This window comes from Scatophagus argus, chromosome 6 (assembly GCF_020382885.2).
Source record: "Scatophagus argus isolate fScaArg1 chromosome 6, fScaArg1.pri, whole genome shotgun sequence".
NCBI lineage: Eukaryota > Metazoa > Chordata > Actinopteri > Scatophagidae > Scatophagus > Scatophagus argus.
This window is the reverse complement of record NC_058498.1, coordinates 24,341,965-24,356,939: the sequence shown is the minus strand read 5'-3', so window position 1 is coordinate 24,356,939 and position 14,975 is coordinate 24,341,965. Positions and strand designations below refer to the sequence as shown.

At 40.2% G+C, this 14,975-nt stretch overlaps 1 protein-coding gene across 7 annotated transcripts in view; it reads left to right on the top strand.

Moving 5' to 3' along the window:
- Window positions 1–14,975, top strand: part of ect2 (epithelial cell transforming 2) — a 42,695-nt gene that overhangs the window by 2,799 nt on the left and 24,921 nt on the right. For 2 of the 7 annotated variants that reach the window (XM_046391956.1, XM_046391960.1), the window contains exons 3-13: window positions 808–887; window positions 4,374–4,466; window positions 6,012–6,194; window positions 6,928–7,017; window positions 8,582–8,689; window positions 10,531–10,604; window positions 11,768–11,898; window positions 12,356–12,471; window positions 13,040–13,102; window positions 14,253–14,478; window positions 14,669–14,854. In XM_046391956.1, coding sequence (XP_046247912.1) covers window positions 808–887; window positions 4,374–4,466; window positions 6,012–6,194; window positions 6,928–7,017; window positions 8,582–8,689; window positions 10,531–10,604; window positions 11,768–11,898; window positions 12,356–12,471; window positions 13,040–13,102; window positions 14,253–14,478; window positions 14,669–14,854 — 1,350 coding nt within the window. The remainder of the gene's footprint in view (window positions 1–807; window positions 888–4,373; window positions 4,467–6,011; window positions 6,195–6,927; window positions 7,018–8,581; window positions 8,690–10,530; window positions 10,605–11,767; window positions 11,899–12,355; window positions 12,472–13,039; window positions 13,103–14,252; window positions 14,479–14,668; window positions 14,855–14,975) is intronic. The other 5 variants (XM_046391959.1, XM_046391961.1, XM_046391957.1 and 2 more) reach the window with 4 other exon arrangements.

The following is a 14,975-nucleotide window of genomic DNA, read 5'->3' as shown; positions in this document are numbered from 1 at the left end:
ATTCACCTGAAAAGTAGATTTCAAAGCCCTTCAGCATGAATCTTGATGTAAAGTTGTCAGAATGCCCACCCCTATCAGGCACAGTAGCTTTCACTGTTGACTTGTGGTGTGTAATCAGTAACATAGTGCTGTAGGAGTGACAATGAGTGAGACTACACAGTGGTGAACGTGGATGTATTAACAGAGCCTTTAATACAAGACTTGTATACGAGGATAAATAAGTTCAGTAATGATCCCTATGATGCATTTACATTAGTGACTACATAAGAACCGAGGGAGCACATTTTTAAATTAATTTAACCCTAACCCTTTTTTCCTTTTGCTAATCTAAAAAAAAAAAGATTTTTTCATGACTCAAAGCCAGAATGCAGCCCAGATTGTGAGTTTTCAATGTAATCTCTGTGAGAGGCAAACTTCATGTGGAAATAAAGGGCTTAATGTAACCTTTTGTTGAATCTAAAATGCTCTTTTATTCCACAGAAGGAACTACATGTTGGCTTCATACTTTACTTAAATTAATCTTCCTTTATCCAGTTTCTATGCAACCTTCATCCTATATGATATGATTAAGACTGATATAGATACAGGCTGATATAGATGTAGGCTGATGTAGATAAGACCATAGCTATATAATGATTTAAACTCCTGGCTGTCTGTCAGAATGAGGAAAATCTTACATCACCTCCTAGAAGCGACCGACTCCTTGATCTGCCTCCTTCATAGTTCTTCTTTTTGTGTGTTTGTGTGTGTGTGTCGTTTCCTTTTTTCTCCTTGTTCACTCTCTCCGTTGCTCTTCATCCATCCCAGATGCATTGCCAAAAGTGGAGACGAGAGTTGTTCTGGTGGGAGAAGCGGGAAGAAATGGAGCGCTGTTGAAAGCACTGCAGGTACATCATTCCTATATTAATCCTGATCTTCCACTCAGGTCCTCTGGCTTTTATTAAGCTGGCAGACCCTCCTCAGTGTGAGCTGGTCAAACATCATTGCTGGTCTTGGTTGGATAAATAGGACACAGGAAATATAAAAAAATTTAGAAGGATGATACTGATGCTTCTGGGTCAAAACAGTCAATAGATGAGTAATTTCTTGTGACTAGAATCCCCCCATGATTTTAGTTCCCCCCTCCCCCGCGGGTATTGGTTCTGAAATGGAATGTACTGGGCCATGAGAATCTGTCAGTGATCTCAGTGAAGACTCAGAAATACAATTGTGACAATAACAGAACACCTACGTAGCTAAATTAGATTTATTAGCTGTATTCGTGCAAACATCACTGGTCATGAAAAAGATGGCTGCCACTGACCGGTTGATACCTTGTTATTTTATTGGTGTTGAATGTTGATTGTCCTTGTGAATGGTTTATATTTTGCTCAAATGTCATTTAATGATGAAACAAGAAATCTCTGCCTGTCTTTCTGTCTGTCTGTCTTCTGTATGTCTGGAGAACCGCTTAACCAATCTACTGGACTTTACGTGCTTGTTGTTGTGTATTGACTTGAATATACAGTTAGATAGCTTGTTCTTAAAAGAAAAAGAAGAGACAGCAACCAAAGAGAAACAGCAAAATCCATTTTAGCCCCCTAAAAGAAGGCACACATAAGAGATTACTTTCTGAGGTATACATAGATACACCTGACAGAAAGCAGGTAAATGTTGTCAGTAAGGCTGGATTTTCTTCCCCATGTCATGGATGTGGGAAGAACATCTTCAGTTGCTATGTGATGTTTTGAGTTTTCAAAGCTGCTGCTGCTGTTGCATGCAGAGTGGCACAGGCGGCTCTGTTAATAGCCACTGGACTAACGTTTCTGCACTTTCAGTTTATTTACAGACTTGTTCATTCCCTTAATTTTGTAACATTGCCAAGATGAACATTAGAGTGAGTTTATTTAAGGGACAAGTGCACTTGCCTCCAGTCTCACTCACTCTCTCTCTCTCTCTCTCTCTCACACACACACACACCTGCCTGTCTGTGGAGATAAGACATGCTAATACAGGGGTCTGGGTGTAATATTTGGCAGCCTGCAGAGCCTTCACAACCTACAGTATTAAAGTGTAGCCTCTGCATAAAAATGAGTAACTTGTGATTTTTGTTAACAGCTCCTGGCTGTGACTGGTCTGTTTACATCCCAGCCATACTGCTGTCCCTGACTTAGCATATCAACCCAACGGAGATTATGAGCTCACTACACAACTCCTCTAAGCTTAGAGTGCCTTTCAGGAAGTGTTTGTGTGTACTTAACAAGTGAAAGGCAGAGGGAAATGATCTCGTTCAGTATTCTTACAATCTTTGACGGGAAAGGAATCAAATGAGTGAGGAAACTCGTTGATCTAATTATAGCTAGGACACCATGAAAATGGAAGTCTGAACTGTGTCTTGACTGGCATCTGTTTATCTGGTCATGGGAGGGCTTTAATTCCATTTTTACACTGAAGAAGAAACATCAGGTGTTTGACATAACAGTATAATGACAAGGCCCTCTATTGTCGTACTGGAGTATTCAATAGATTCACCATCAGTAGATGGAGCTGCCCAGTTGTAATGAAATTATGCGTGTTAGAATTTCCATTTTTCTCTTAGAAAGGCCATATTATACTATGTCTACTTGCTTTAATGTGCAGTTAACACATTATTGCCCAAAAGCTGCTCAATAATGGCAGTCATGAGACTCTTTTCACCATTATGGTTATTGTACTGTATCCATATAAGCAGCGCTTGTGTTCGGGGTATTTTGGCTTCACTTTTGTAAAGTGGCAGGAAGTGTACTGGCATGGTCCATCTTTATACATGTCAGTGCAACATAAAATTCTGGTTTTGCAAAGTGAGTTTGACCTGAGTGTGTCTTTAGCTAGTGTGTTCTCGGCTTGCGAGATGTGCAGGTACGTGGATGTGGGTCATACCATTAGTCACACTGAAGGGTTTCGGTCCTAAAGTTCTGACATCAGAATTGTCACGTAGACTGTCTTTGGTCTCCAAAGCTTCAAATCAGTTGTTGGTGGACTCTCACAAATCTAGGGGTACCACTTTTTGAGACCCTACCACGATTCTTTTTCAATTGTGAACTTAACATTTTAGCTCACTACAATATCTGTGCTAGTGCATCCATTTTTTTATATGTTCTTTTTTCTTCTTCCTCATCTTCTTTGTCATTTCTTGCCATGAGCAGACAGAGGCATTGCAAGTTAAAACTGGAGTTCACTTCACAACCAAGAAAAAAAACCCAGTGATTAATGTTATATTTCCTTTTGAATGGAATGGAGTTTTGTTGGGGCCCTGTGTGCTGAAAAACTAAATTGAAGGGTTTAATCTAGACCTGCTCTAATTGGCAAGTGTCCTGAGATAGCTTTTGTTGTGATTTGATGCTATACAAATAAATTGAATTGAACTAAATGCACAGTATGATATATCTGCCTCTCTCATTCAAAACAATGAAAACAAAATAGATAGTTTGACATAATAAGGCAGGGTGGGAATCATGGCAGTTGTTGTCTCCCTTGTCAAACCAACAGAAAGGTTGTAATGTAAGTGCCTAACTTGACAAAATACATGATCAAAATCTAGTTTTAGCCCTTTCCATTTTGTTACATATTGCGTATTTAACCAAGAAAAGAAATAGAACTGATAAGTCTGTTGCATAAGTATAACATGAGAATGTTTTCATGGGGATATTTATCCGTCCTATCAGTGCGTGTTTGTGTCCGCTCCAGTGAGCAGCATAGTTTTGTCTTTGAGTAGCACCATGTGAAGGTGATTTGGAGGCGTGGCGGCAGACTTAAGTGCTGCTAGAATGACTTCCTTCCCAGGTCTCCTGAGCCCTGTCACTTCTGAAGGCTTCCTGCTTAAATCATCTATTTCTTCCTGCCAATCTGCAGTGCAGCCACATCCAAAGACATCTGCCGACAGCTCCATCAGGATGCTCCCGATTGCCTGCCTGACCGCCCGCCACTGCTGCTCATGCTACCCACAGAAAAAGAGCCCCCACCCCTGCCATTTCTTCTTCCTGTCCGCTTCCCTTTCTGTCCTCTTCTTTTCCTCTTCCCTCCCAAGGGCTTTGAACTTTTATATTAATTTTTAACAGAAATTTCTTCTCCTCCCAAGACTACCCCCTCTGATGCTTGATATTTGTTTGAAGTCATTCTGTTTAAACTTTGCAAGGACACGGATCCCGCCCCATCTCTTTCTCGCCTCCTCCCTGTGTCCTTAAACCCAGCCTTCCCAACATGTGGGGTTAATTTGTATGAATTTGTCTATGGTTTTCTCTCTATATTTCTCACTCCGTCCCAGCCTTCTGTCCTTCCCCTACTTTTTCTTTTGCTCTCTTCTCAAATGCCAGTGTTTGACATCCACTTCCTGCTGGTTGGTTTTTTTTTTACAGGCCATCAGAGTAATGGAGGTACCAGTGGTAAAGATAAGAGAAGGCGAAGCCGGTGCTGACGAGAAAATGATGATAAAATCTATAGTCAATATGGTACAGTACGGTGTCTGCCTTTCTGTGTGACTGTCTGACACTTTGATGGGAACTTGAGGAAGCGCTGCATGAGTCTTAATTCACACTGAGTACTCACACAATCATTGTGCATGGCCAAGTCACTGATGGTGAATTGATTTGTGGGTGAACATTTAAATATAAATGATGTGATACTTGGTATCTGGATTACTCTGACAGAGATTTGCGCTCAAATGTCAATGAAAGTTTCTGGGTTGTGAGGTCATATCGAAGTCATTTAAAGGGCTTTCTTTTACGCATCGCGGCCTTTGAAAATGGCCAATTTCCAGCTGTTAATACAAGGTTAAAGTTACAAAGAGTCCCATGTAAACCTGTTTGCACATAAGAGATCTCATTAGGAGGTCTCGGAGTGTGATCGACAACAATGAGCCTAAGAAGCTTTGATTTTGAGCGTCATGTCCTGTCAAAGAAATGATTTAACATTTTTGAGACAACGTGTAAATTTGCTTTCTTTCCGAGCGTGAGATGAGAAGATTTGACGATCTCAATTCCATATTCACCGAGCTAGAGTCAAGATACGGTTAACTTAATCAGCAACATGAGAAGCAGGGGAAAACTGCATTTTTAAAATGAAGATTTGCAGTTTTAGTGAATTATTGTACTTGATCTGTCTCTGGAGAATCAACAGTTAATTCCTCTGGCCAGGACTTTTATACAAAGTCTCTAGCTATAATGTGGTGCCCAAACTTGGTGGGGTTTTGGACACCATGTATTAACTATTGTAAGGATGGCAGCCCGCTAAACTAAGACTGATGTGAATGTGGTCAGCATACCTGCTCAACGAACATGTCATCAGCATGTTAGCACGTGCTGAAATCACCGAGCACAGCCTTACAGACGTGCTGCTGTGGCTGTGGGCTTTTAGTCACATTTCTTTTTAGGCACATATTAAGCGAAATAGATCTAGTGTGTACACCAGTAATCTGAAGACTTGCTGTCTCCACCCTGTTTGTGTCCTTACGCTACCCTGAAATATGATAATTCTATTGCTCATCTCACTTTAAGAAAGAACTTTCGTTTAACACACACGTGTCTAAAGCTTTGTGGAACCTAACAGTGTAATACCAAATGTAAATCTAACCATGTATGTGTCACTCTGCCTATACCTACTCCTTATTGGCTGGCGAGGTCAGTATTAACATAATACAGATATTTGTTCTCACCAAAACAGAGCAAAGGAGAATGCATATTGGACTCACCAGTGGAGCAGTTTAAGGCCATAATATATGTTTAAGCTGTTATGGCATTCTACTTCCAAATGGACCAATTTTTTTGTTTGTTTGTTTGTTTTTTCAGTCAGAAAAATACTTAGTTTGTTCATAAGAGACAGTAAGACAGTCTGCTTTTAGTGAAATTAACTCATAAATCCAAGATCCAGCAGACTAACAAAGGCTAATAAACCTTTCATTCACGCTCACTGGTAATTTGCTGATTAACTGTGTAGTTGTGAATGTTACGTTTGCTTTTTCAGTCCCTCATTTTTATATTTTGATTCTTCCTATGCAGGATATCAACACACCATGCATAATTACAGACAACGTCCAGGAATTCGGAGATGGAGAGAACGCTGATTTCGAGACGGTGTTCGTCCTCTCAGACTTTGATTCTCCTGACTACAGCTACCTTTACAAACGAGAAAACCGCATCATTGGGCCCCCGGTTGTGCTGCACTGCGCCGCAAAGGAGGAAGTAAGTCATTGGTTCACAACAGATTCATTCTGAGATATGTCGCAAAGTGGATTCACAGCCACAGTGATGTACTCAAGAAGTATTTAAATTCATTTGAATGTCCCATATACATGTACCCTCCCCTTCCCCAGTCTCAAGCATGGTTTCTTAAATCTTTTCAACCTCGAATTCAGATGAAACATTTGCAGCTTTGCTCTGAAATTCTAGCTCAAGGAAATATGTTGTCTGGTTGTCATGTGGGAAGGACCCATCAGAGACAAGCCTGAGATGAACCCTTATTTCAGAAAGCAGGCTGCAAAAAAAAAAATACATTATGACTCTGAACAGGATGATGAACAGGAGCTGTCTGTGCCTGCTGTGATGTCTGTCTTCACAGAGGATGCAAATACCCAACATGAACAGTATGCCCCGACTGCGGCTGCTATCAACAAGACAGAGCACGTTGCACATTTGTCAGCCGAAAACAGCACACACACGTACACGCAGGTTCAGACTGCGCTGCAGAGCATCATAAAGATGTATATCTCTGGATAACAGGGAAAGTGGTGTCAGACCATTTTGCAGTTTTTCACCCAGGTCAAGTGTTTATCTGGAATGAAAAATAAGTTATGTTCAGGGTCGAACAATCTGGTGAATTGTTAACCATGTTGTCAAAAGCCAAAGTCACATTAAAAGTATTCATTTGTAAGACTGTACTTAATTAGATGCTTTTTTTTCTACTGATTCTCCACAGCCTCTGCAGTTTTCATGTCGTCCTCTGTACTCCACCACAATGCTTAACCTGTCACTGTGTTTCACTGGCTTCAGGGACAAAGAGGAAATGGTGAGTTTGCCACGCCACTTAAACTTCTTTTTCATGATGAGTGGTAACTTTATTTTGAATGTTTGTAATCCTTCTTCACTGAAAGATCTGTGTTAATCGTACTCAAGCTTTTCTTCAACAACTTCAAAGTCTTTTCATTTTCAGCTTTCAGTTTATGAAAAATTATGGTGCACGTATTTAACAGACGGGCTTCTCCGTTCAAAAATGTTTACCTTTTTCAATTAAAAATAAAATAAAAACAAAAACAAAAAACATTTACATAATTTTAGACTGCCAAGAAAGAATATGGGTTACATTCTAAAGCACTAAAACATGCCCAGTCATGCCTGCATGACCCTGCAGGAAGGTGCCACATTGGTCTGAGGTCACACAAAATTCAACAAACAAACACAAACAGACAGACAAACCCACAGCGCTTCATAGATCGGTGAAACAGAGAAGGCGAGGGCAAGAAACTCATCTGTAGCCTGTAGTCCAACATCACACCCTGCTCACTGTTATTGACTGGAGGCTACGAGCCCACTCTCCACATAAGTGCCGACTGAGAGATGGTGCTGAGCTACACACAAGCATATTTTGATATAATTCTATTACTTCAGAAAATATGTCCAGACATAGTCATAGCCCTTGCATATTTGCATTATAGAAGAGTGCACAGTTTTTCTTGGCAGAAATTACCTGTCTAGTTTTTATTTTATTTTGTAAGTGCTGCCCAAAATGACTTGGGTGCTGCATCTAAACATATGACATTTCAATTACCGTACTTTTTGCAGTGGGACAGATACTAATAATGTTTCTTCATGGTGGGATGTCAAGCTGAGCTGCGCTGTGAACAACTGCATGCAGTCAAATGATGCTGGCTTGGTGCAAGTGCTTTTCAACGACTCACAAATATAGAAATACAGGAATAGATCCCTGTATTTCTTCACAGTAAAAGCTTTGTGCTGGGTCACTGGTGGAAACCTTTTCATTATTTATCATGATACAGCATCAGAAGGAAATGTTTGCTTTGCGTCAACAGCAACTTTATATGAGGGGTGATTTGGCTGATAGCCGTCAGTAAATGGGGAAAAATAAGGTTGATATTTCAGAGGCTGATATCTTCAGTCATGAAAAATGTCTTTGAAGTTGAATAAACACGTTTTCAGTTTAAACAAAATCTGAATATTTAAGCAAGTAAGTACCAAGAAATTGCAGTGTAGAAATGGCAACTAGATTTGAAGGCATTTATAAATGGGGTCTCCGTGGCATCGTTTGTCAAACAGATAATATAAGTTCATCCTGACAGGATACGGCCAATATGTTGTATTCATAGGGCGTTGATGATGTTTCTGCCATTTGTTACGAAGTCGTCGAGTGCAAGTTACGTTGTAACATATTTCCACCAAAGGCCTCGTACACATGACATGTGGTTTTTGGAAATCCAATGATCTCACGAACATCTTTTTTATCAGGGACCATGAGAGTCAAAGGTATGCAGAGTGACTAATTAATTATTATTCAGAAAGAAAGATTAATAATCCCTTTTTTGAACTTGTGCTTGGTATTTTTGTTTTCCATGTAGAGGAATTTGGTGAATCTGGTTCATCATATGGGCGGGACCATCCGGAAAGACTTCAGCACCAAAGTTACTCATCTCATCGCTCACTCTACTCATGGAGAGAAATACAGGGTTTGTAGATGCTTACTTTTTTTTTGTTTACTCTGATCTTGTAGTCTCTTTCCACTGTGTGTATCTGACAGTAATGGGATTTCCATCGATATGTTTTTATGCGCATTTAGAAGTATCGCATCAAATGAGGTCGATGGACTATTGGGGGAAAAGAACTTCCTGAGCTTTACAAAAAAAGTTGGGGTTTTTTTGGATGATTTTTGTCTTTTCCAACAAGAAAAAGGCTGATCTGCTTAAGTTGAGATGGAAACACTTTTTCCACATAGGTTTTGATTTAGTGGAATTTTAACTCACATGACTGATCAGCTGTTTGTACTCTGAGAGAAGAAGAAGCTTTTTCCGGTTTCAGCGTCTTCACGGATATTCCCATAAGATTCCCATTCCCACTCAGTCTGATTTTGTAGGACCACTAGCTGCATGGCTAACTGAGCTAATTAGCTATAGTTAGCAGCTGTTAGCGGTTACTTTGGGGAGAGCAAAGTGGAGATGAAAGAGGTGCAATTCATGTCATTACAAGTCAGTCTTCCATCAAAATGATTTTGTCGAGCTAAGATTTATGCATAATGTGCTTTAAAGCCTTTTCTCTTTTGACGGTATGACAAGGCATGTGTGCGTTAAATATTATATTCATGTTTCTGACATTTTTCTGCAATATTGTGGACAGAAGAACAGCAGCAGAGTCAACAGAAAGAACACAAAGTAACTACATAAGTGCTTGTTTTGCCGCTGAGCTTTTTCAGCTGTATTCACTCATTATTGGTGGAGAATAATGGAAGCACCACTTAAAGTGTCAGCAGTCCATCAGTAATCATAAAGGTCCTGGCACAGAAGTGTGCATTAGAACTTAAGAAAGACATCAGTGTGAAACTGACGAGGGAGTCAAAATGAATATTAAAGCCGAGACATTACCAACTCCAGAAAGCAACAACATAACGGCAATGCTAACGGCTAGCAATTTTTTGCTCAGGCAGTTGGAACTGCAAACCTAGAGAGTGATTTATTTGTTATTTATTTTATATCTGAATTTTCTTTACGCACCACTCCTCCTCTGATTGTGCACTTCTTTATTCTGTAGTTGAATAAACACAATGAGCAGGTAATTATGTGAACCTCAGTGTCAGAAAGTGGTAATTGAAATCCCAGTTGGATCCTTTTTTGAGCTGAGTTCAGGACATGGCCTCCTCCATGGGGATCCATACGGAGAGAGATTGACACTTGTCATTTCCATAGCTTATCTCTGGACGGATTAACAGATGCTTGATCCTGTACTTTCAGTCGTCTCTGGCAATCATTTTCTATTTCATCTTTTTTTTTCGTCTTTTTCTCTCTCTCTCTCTCTCTCTCTCTCTCTCTCTCTCTCTCTCTCCCTCTCCTGTTCTTGCCTTCTCTTTTTTCACCTCAGCACCTCCACTTTTCCTCCTCAAAGTCTTGTGGAGGTTGTGTTTTGTTCAACAAGGCAACATGTAGTACGAACTTGTTGGCTTTGTGACAGGCAGCCAGGGCTGTTTTCCATTTGAAAGTGTGACGCTAACACTTAAAAAAAAAAAAAAAAAAAAAGAAACGGTGAAAAGGGAGCTGTTTCCGCCGCAGAGCCTCTCATACTTGTTTTTGTATTGCGCCTGAAGTGGAAAGTGTTTGTACCTGTCGTTTTTTTGTATTGTGATTGACAGGGCGATCAGGAGTGATGAACTGGGGAGATTGTTGTGCTGTGAGCATTGACAGTTAAACTGATTGAAGGTTTTGTAGTTATAAAATTGTGCATAAATAATGTCATGCCCTCATTTCTGCTGTTATGTCTCCCTCTCTACCTCACTGTGTTATGTTGTGCACTCACATCTCAGCTGGCAGTGTGCATGGGGACGCCCATCCTCACTCCGTCATGGATTCTCAAGGCCTGGGAGAGAAGAGATGACATGTAAGTTGAAAGTGCCTGAAGGGAGCCTTTTGTACCGTTTGTCCTATGGAACGTCGTGTTTTATCATTTTTAGCCATATTAGGTTATATTAGATGTGGTGAAAGTCTAAAAATCCAATGATCTGGTTTTAAAATACAAGTTTTACAGGGCGATTGGATTGTGAAGCTCATGTTACTTTTATTAGGCTTCAGTGACTTCAGTCTCAGTTTTTAAATACGTTTTTGTGAAAGTTAAAAAACACATACAAAAAAACAATGACACCATAATAAGTAAAAGAAAAAAGAAAATTAAACCAACATGACACCAACAACCATGAATGGAAACTGTGCGGCCCAGTCAGTTTATTGGCACACACCAAGCTGTTGTGTCTCAATATAGTGTGTGTGTGTGGGGACTAGAAAGTCATTTAGGGAGCTGGAGGCAGACAAAACTGTGATGTAGCAATACACACTGGTGAGCATAAGGTTGCTCCAGTGGGGAAAAAGGTACAAACTCTGCCCGAGATGAGGCATGTTTTGAGCAGGACGTTGTGTAAATGATCTCAAACATACCATACCTGCCAACATAATGCTTAATACTGACAGAAGCTAAAGTTGTTTATGATTACCTCTGTGTATTACGTGTGCCCAGAAGGGCTAGTTGATAAGTGGTTCAGCTTTCTTTCAGTTATGCATAAAATATTGTTCATTTCCTTTTGTGTGGTTTTCACAATGGTCTTCTGTTCACAAGATGACATCTAATCAGTTGCAAGAAGCACATGTTTGGAATTAACTTTTGATTGAATTGTAGACTGTTATATTTTTATTAATTTCTTTTTTATTGTAAATTTTTCATGCCTTTTCTCCTTTCTTTCTCTCACACTCTATGATATTTATTGCATGTAGGTTTTCTGCATAATGATAAAATTGGAATAAAAAAAATACAGTGTATTGTACATCTAGCAATGACAGAAGACCAAAATTAATTGAAAAAATAAAATGTAATTTATCATTTAAAATGAATTAAATATGTAGAATATATTTACACGATAAAGAGCACTTGATAATTGTAAGACTTTGCATGTTTAACGTTTTATGTGTGATTCCATTTGAAGTACTTGAACCCAAACCTAGCTGTAGAAACCATGATTTGGTTTAATAGCAACCTTACCTTCACATGTTCAGGTACTTCCATGCAGGAGAAGAGGAGTTTCGAACAGAGTTCAAAGTGCCTCCGTTCCAGGACTGCATCCTCAGTTTTTTGGGTTTCTCGGATGAAGAGAAGGCCAACATGGAGGAGAGGACTCTCAAACATGGTCAGTGCCACAGCACACAGGCATCTGTCGCTGTTTGCATCTCTGCAGCAGTTCCCTTTTCTGTATTTTATTTGATCATATTTTAATTTTTTATTTACGTGTTGCGGTTTCATCCACCTATGCGAGTTAGCCAGGCGTGCTGGCACTGTTTACAGTGCTTACACTCCAGTGTTTTGGTTTTGTTAAGGTGGTAAAACTACCTTCCAAGCTCTTGGACTTTTCTTTATGTTGGAAAATCCAAAGCTTGACAGGCCACCTGTGACTTGTTATAGTGTCTAAGTTTTGACTGGACAATTGCTGCTGGGGAAGGGGATTAAGTTGATATATAGCTGTGATTTGAGACATCAATACCATCCTTAAAAAAATACAGTATGGGCATGCTGTCTGTGTGTGTGCATGTGTATATATATATATATCATAAACTTTTGTTTTGTTTATTTTTCCCCTGTGTCATAAGGTGGCAGTTATCTTGAGGTTGGAGATGAGAGGTGTACACACCTGGTGGTGGAGGAAAACACGGTGAAGGAGGTGCCTTTTTCTCCATCCAAGAAACTCTTTGCAGTCAAGCAGGAGGTAGGCCTTGAGGTTTTTTGTTTTTGTTTTTGTTTTTTTCTTTGGAAAGAGACACTTTCATTTCAGTGCTACTTCTACAGAGAAACAAGTATGACATGTTTGTGGTACTGGTCAAACACTATCTTGACATAATAAAATAATTGGTGTACTCTGAGGTTTTGCCATATCGGGATAGAGACGCAAGGGGAACAGCAGGGAAGTAATGAATCCTCTCAGTTTGATTCTCTTAAACAGAATGCCAGATGATCATCTGATCGGGATTTCTTTTAGATCAAACCCCAGTGGGTGCTGTCTCTGCTCTCCCTTTCTCTGTCTGCGTTGTCAGAGAGAAGAATCAATAATAGATTTCCTCTTCCAGCAGATGAATAATTTGGACCAAGGCAGAGTGGTGGTTTAGGTGTAGTTGTAACCCCACAATCAATGCAGCTCTTTCTTTACTGTTCCACTTTTATTGGTTTACATGGGGGGGAAGCAGGATGTCATTATAGTGTCAACTTCTTTTGTCTGTGCCACCTTTGCTCTAATCCATGAGCCAGTAAAAAAAATAGTTTTCTCTCCTCTGTGGTAGTGGTTTTGGGGAAGCATTCAGATGGACGCTCGGGCTGGAGAGTCTATGTACCTCTATGAGAAGGTGAGTGTGTTATGAGTAGTGATAATCTTTGTGTATTAACGATACTTTACACTTGCAAACAACACAAACCAAAATTTCTGCTAAACTGATCAGCTGAACGCATGTTTTGGTGACCAGAAATCGCTGTTTGTAAATGCCATGATGTGCTTCTTTTGTGTTTTGTTCATTTTTACCTTTAAATTCATTGTTACTTACAGATTACTTTTGTACTGTGAAGTTACTGGTAATCCCACTTCAGCGTTTCCTGGTGCTGTTGCTGTTTCACATTAAATCTTTCCCTTAGTGAACCTCTTTATTTATTTCTCAGGAAATACACTTGTCACACAGATTAAGTCAGTGAATCAGCTTTAAATATTTATACAAAAAACAAAACAAACCTAGAAAACAACCAATGTTAGTTGTTACACGAAGAGCTGCAGGTGACAGGCCGCCATTGCAGTTTGAAGCAAACTGGCTCACCTCCAGTACACCAAGGCAAACGGTGCCTTTTACCGACCCGCTGTGTCCCGTGGAAAACCATTTGCACTGCTCAACATGTGCTCATGTTTGCTTATGACTTGGATTGGTTATCTCAGCCCTATGAGAAAACTGGCCATGACCACACTGGCACTAGCCAGCCCTTGTCAGCAGCTTGTGGAAATCAGGAAAACAAGCAAATGATTAAAGTCAAGAGGGCACAGAAGTCTTTTCTCATTTTTCCTCAGTTATTCCAATACACAAATATTTTCACAACAACACGGCCATCTGGAAAGAAGCATCTGAAAACCAACTGAAACCGTGAGGAAGAGAGAGAGAGAATGTTGTCTGCTTTTGTCAGTGCTAGTTTTATTTTAGGTGACTTTTGTGTCTTTCGTGCTAGTTTACCTAACAGCAAAAGTTTCTAATTGGCTGCCATCTGTTGCACAGCACAAATGAGATCAAGGTTCAGTTTGACCGAAACAAGAGCATTGTTGTTGTTTTGGCCAAACACACACACACACACACACACACACACACACACACACACATTCTTACATACATACGTTTTCCATCTGATTTGCAAGGTATGCCGCTTGGCTTAATGATGTCAGTCATGTATTTTTTCTGTTTTTTTTTTGTTTTTTTTTAAACTCATCCTCTATATTTTTTTGTGTGTCCCACTGTACTTTAGAATGACAGCCCAGCCATGAAGAAGGCAGTGTCCCTCCTGTCTCTCACCACCCCCAGCAGTAACCGTAAACGGCGACGTTTGCGGGACACGCTGGCACAGCTCACCAAGGAAACGGAGATCTCCCCCTTCCCTCCACCACGCAAAAGGCCTTCAGCAGAGCACAACCTGTCCATGGCTTCACTGCTGGACATCTCTAACACCCCCGAAACATGCAAGGCCTTGGCAGGTAACCGTGGGGGACTGCAAAACACCTGTTTGATGCAACTGCAGATCCCATTGTTCTGTACAGTAAGGCCATCTCTACTATAGATTGATGGAAAGATGAAATACCCACTTCAGAGGATTTTCTTTGGTTAGGGTCACTGTTCTCATATTCATAAAAGAATTTTAACAAGATGAACTGCTCTTTATTCCAGAAGATAGAGCAGGGAACAATTCAGAGAGCAGAGGAGTCAATACTGTGGCCAGGAATAAGATAAGAAGGAGGAAAACCAGGGAAAGAAGGACTATGACAGACAGGGAAGGGAGGAGGAAAAGATCCTACCTGAGTACAAGTTTCCTTCAAGAACCAGCAAAGGAGCAGCAGCCAGGAACTTCTGCAGGTCAGACTGTCAGCAAACTTGAGGTCAAGGCTCAGGCTGAAATAAAGTAGTTGTTTGAATGATTAAAGAACTCAGTGCTAACGATGAATGAATCATGCTTCAGTTTGATTAGGTCTTTAAT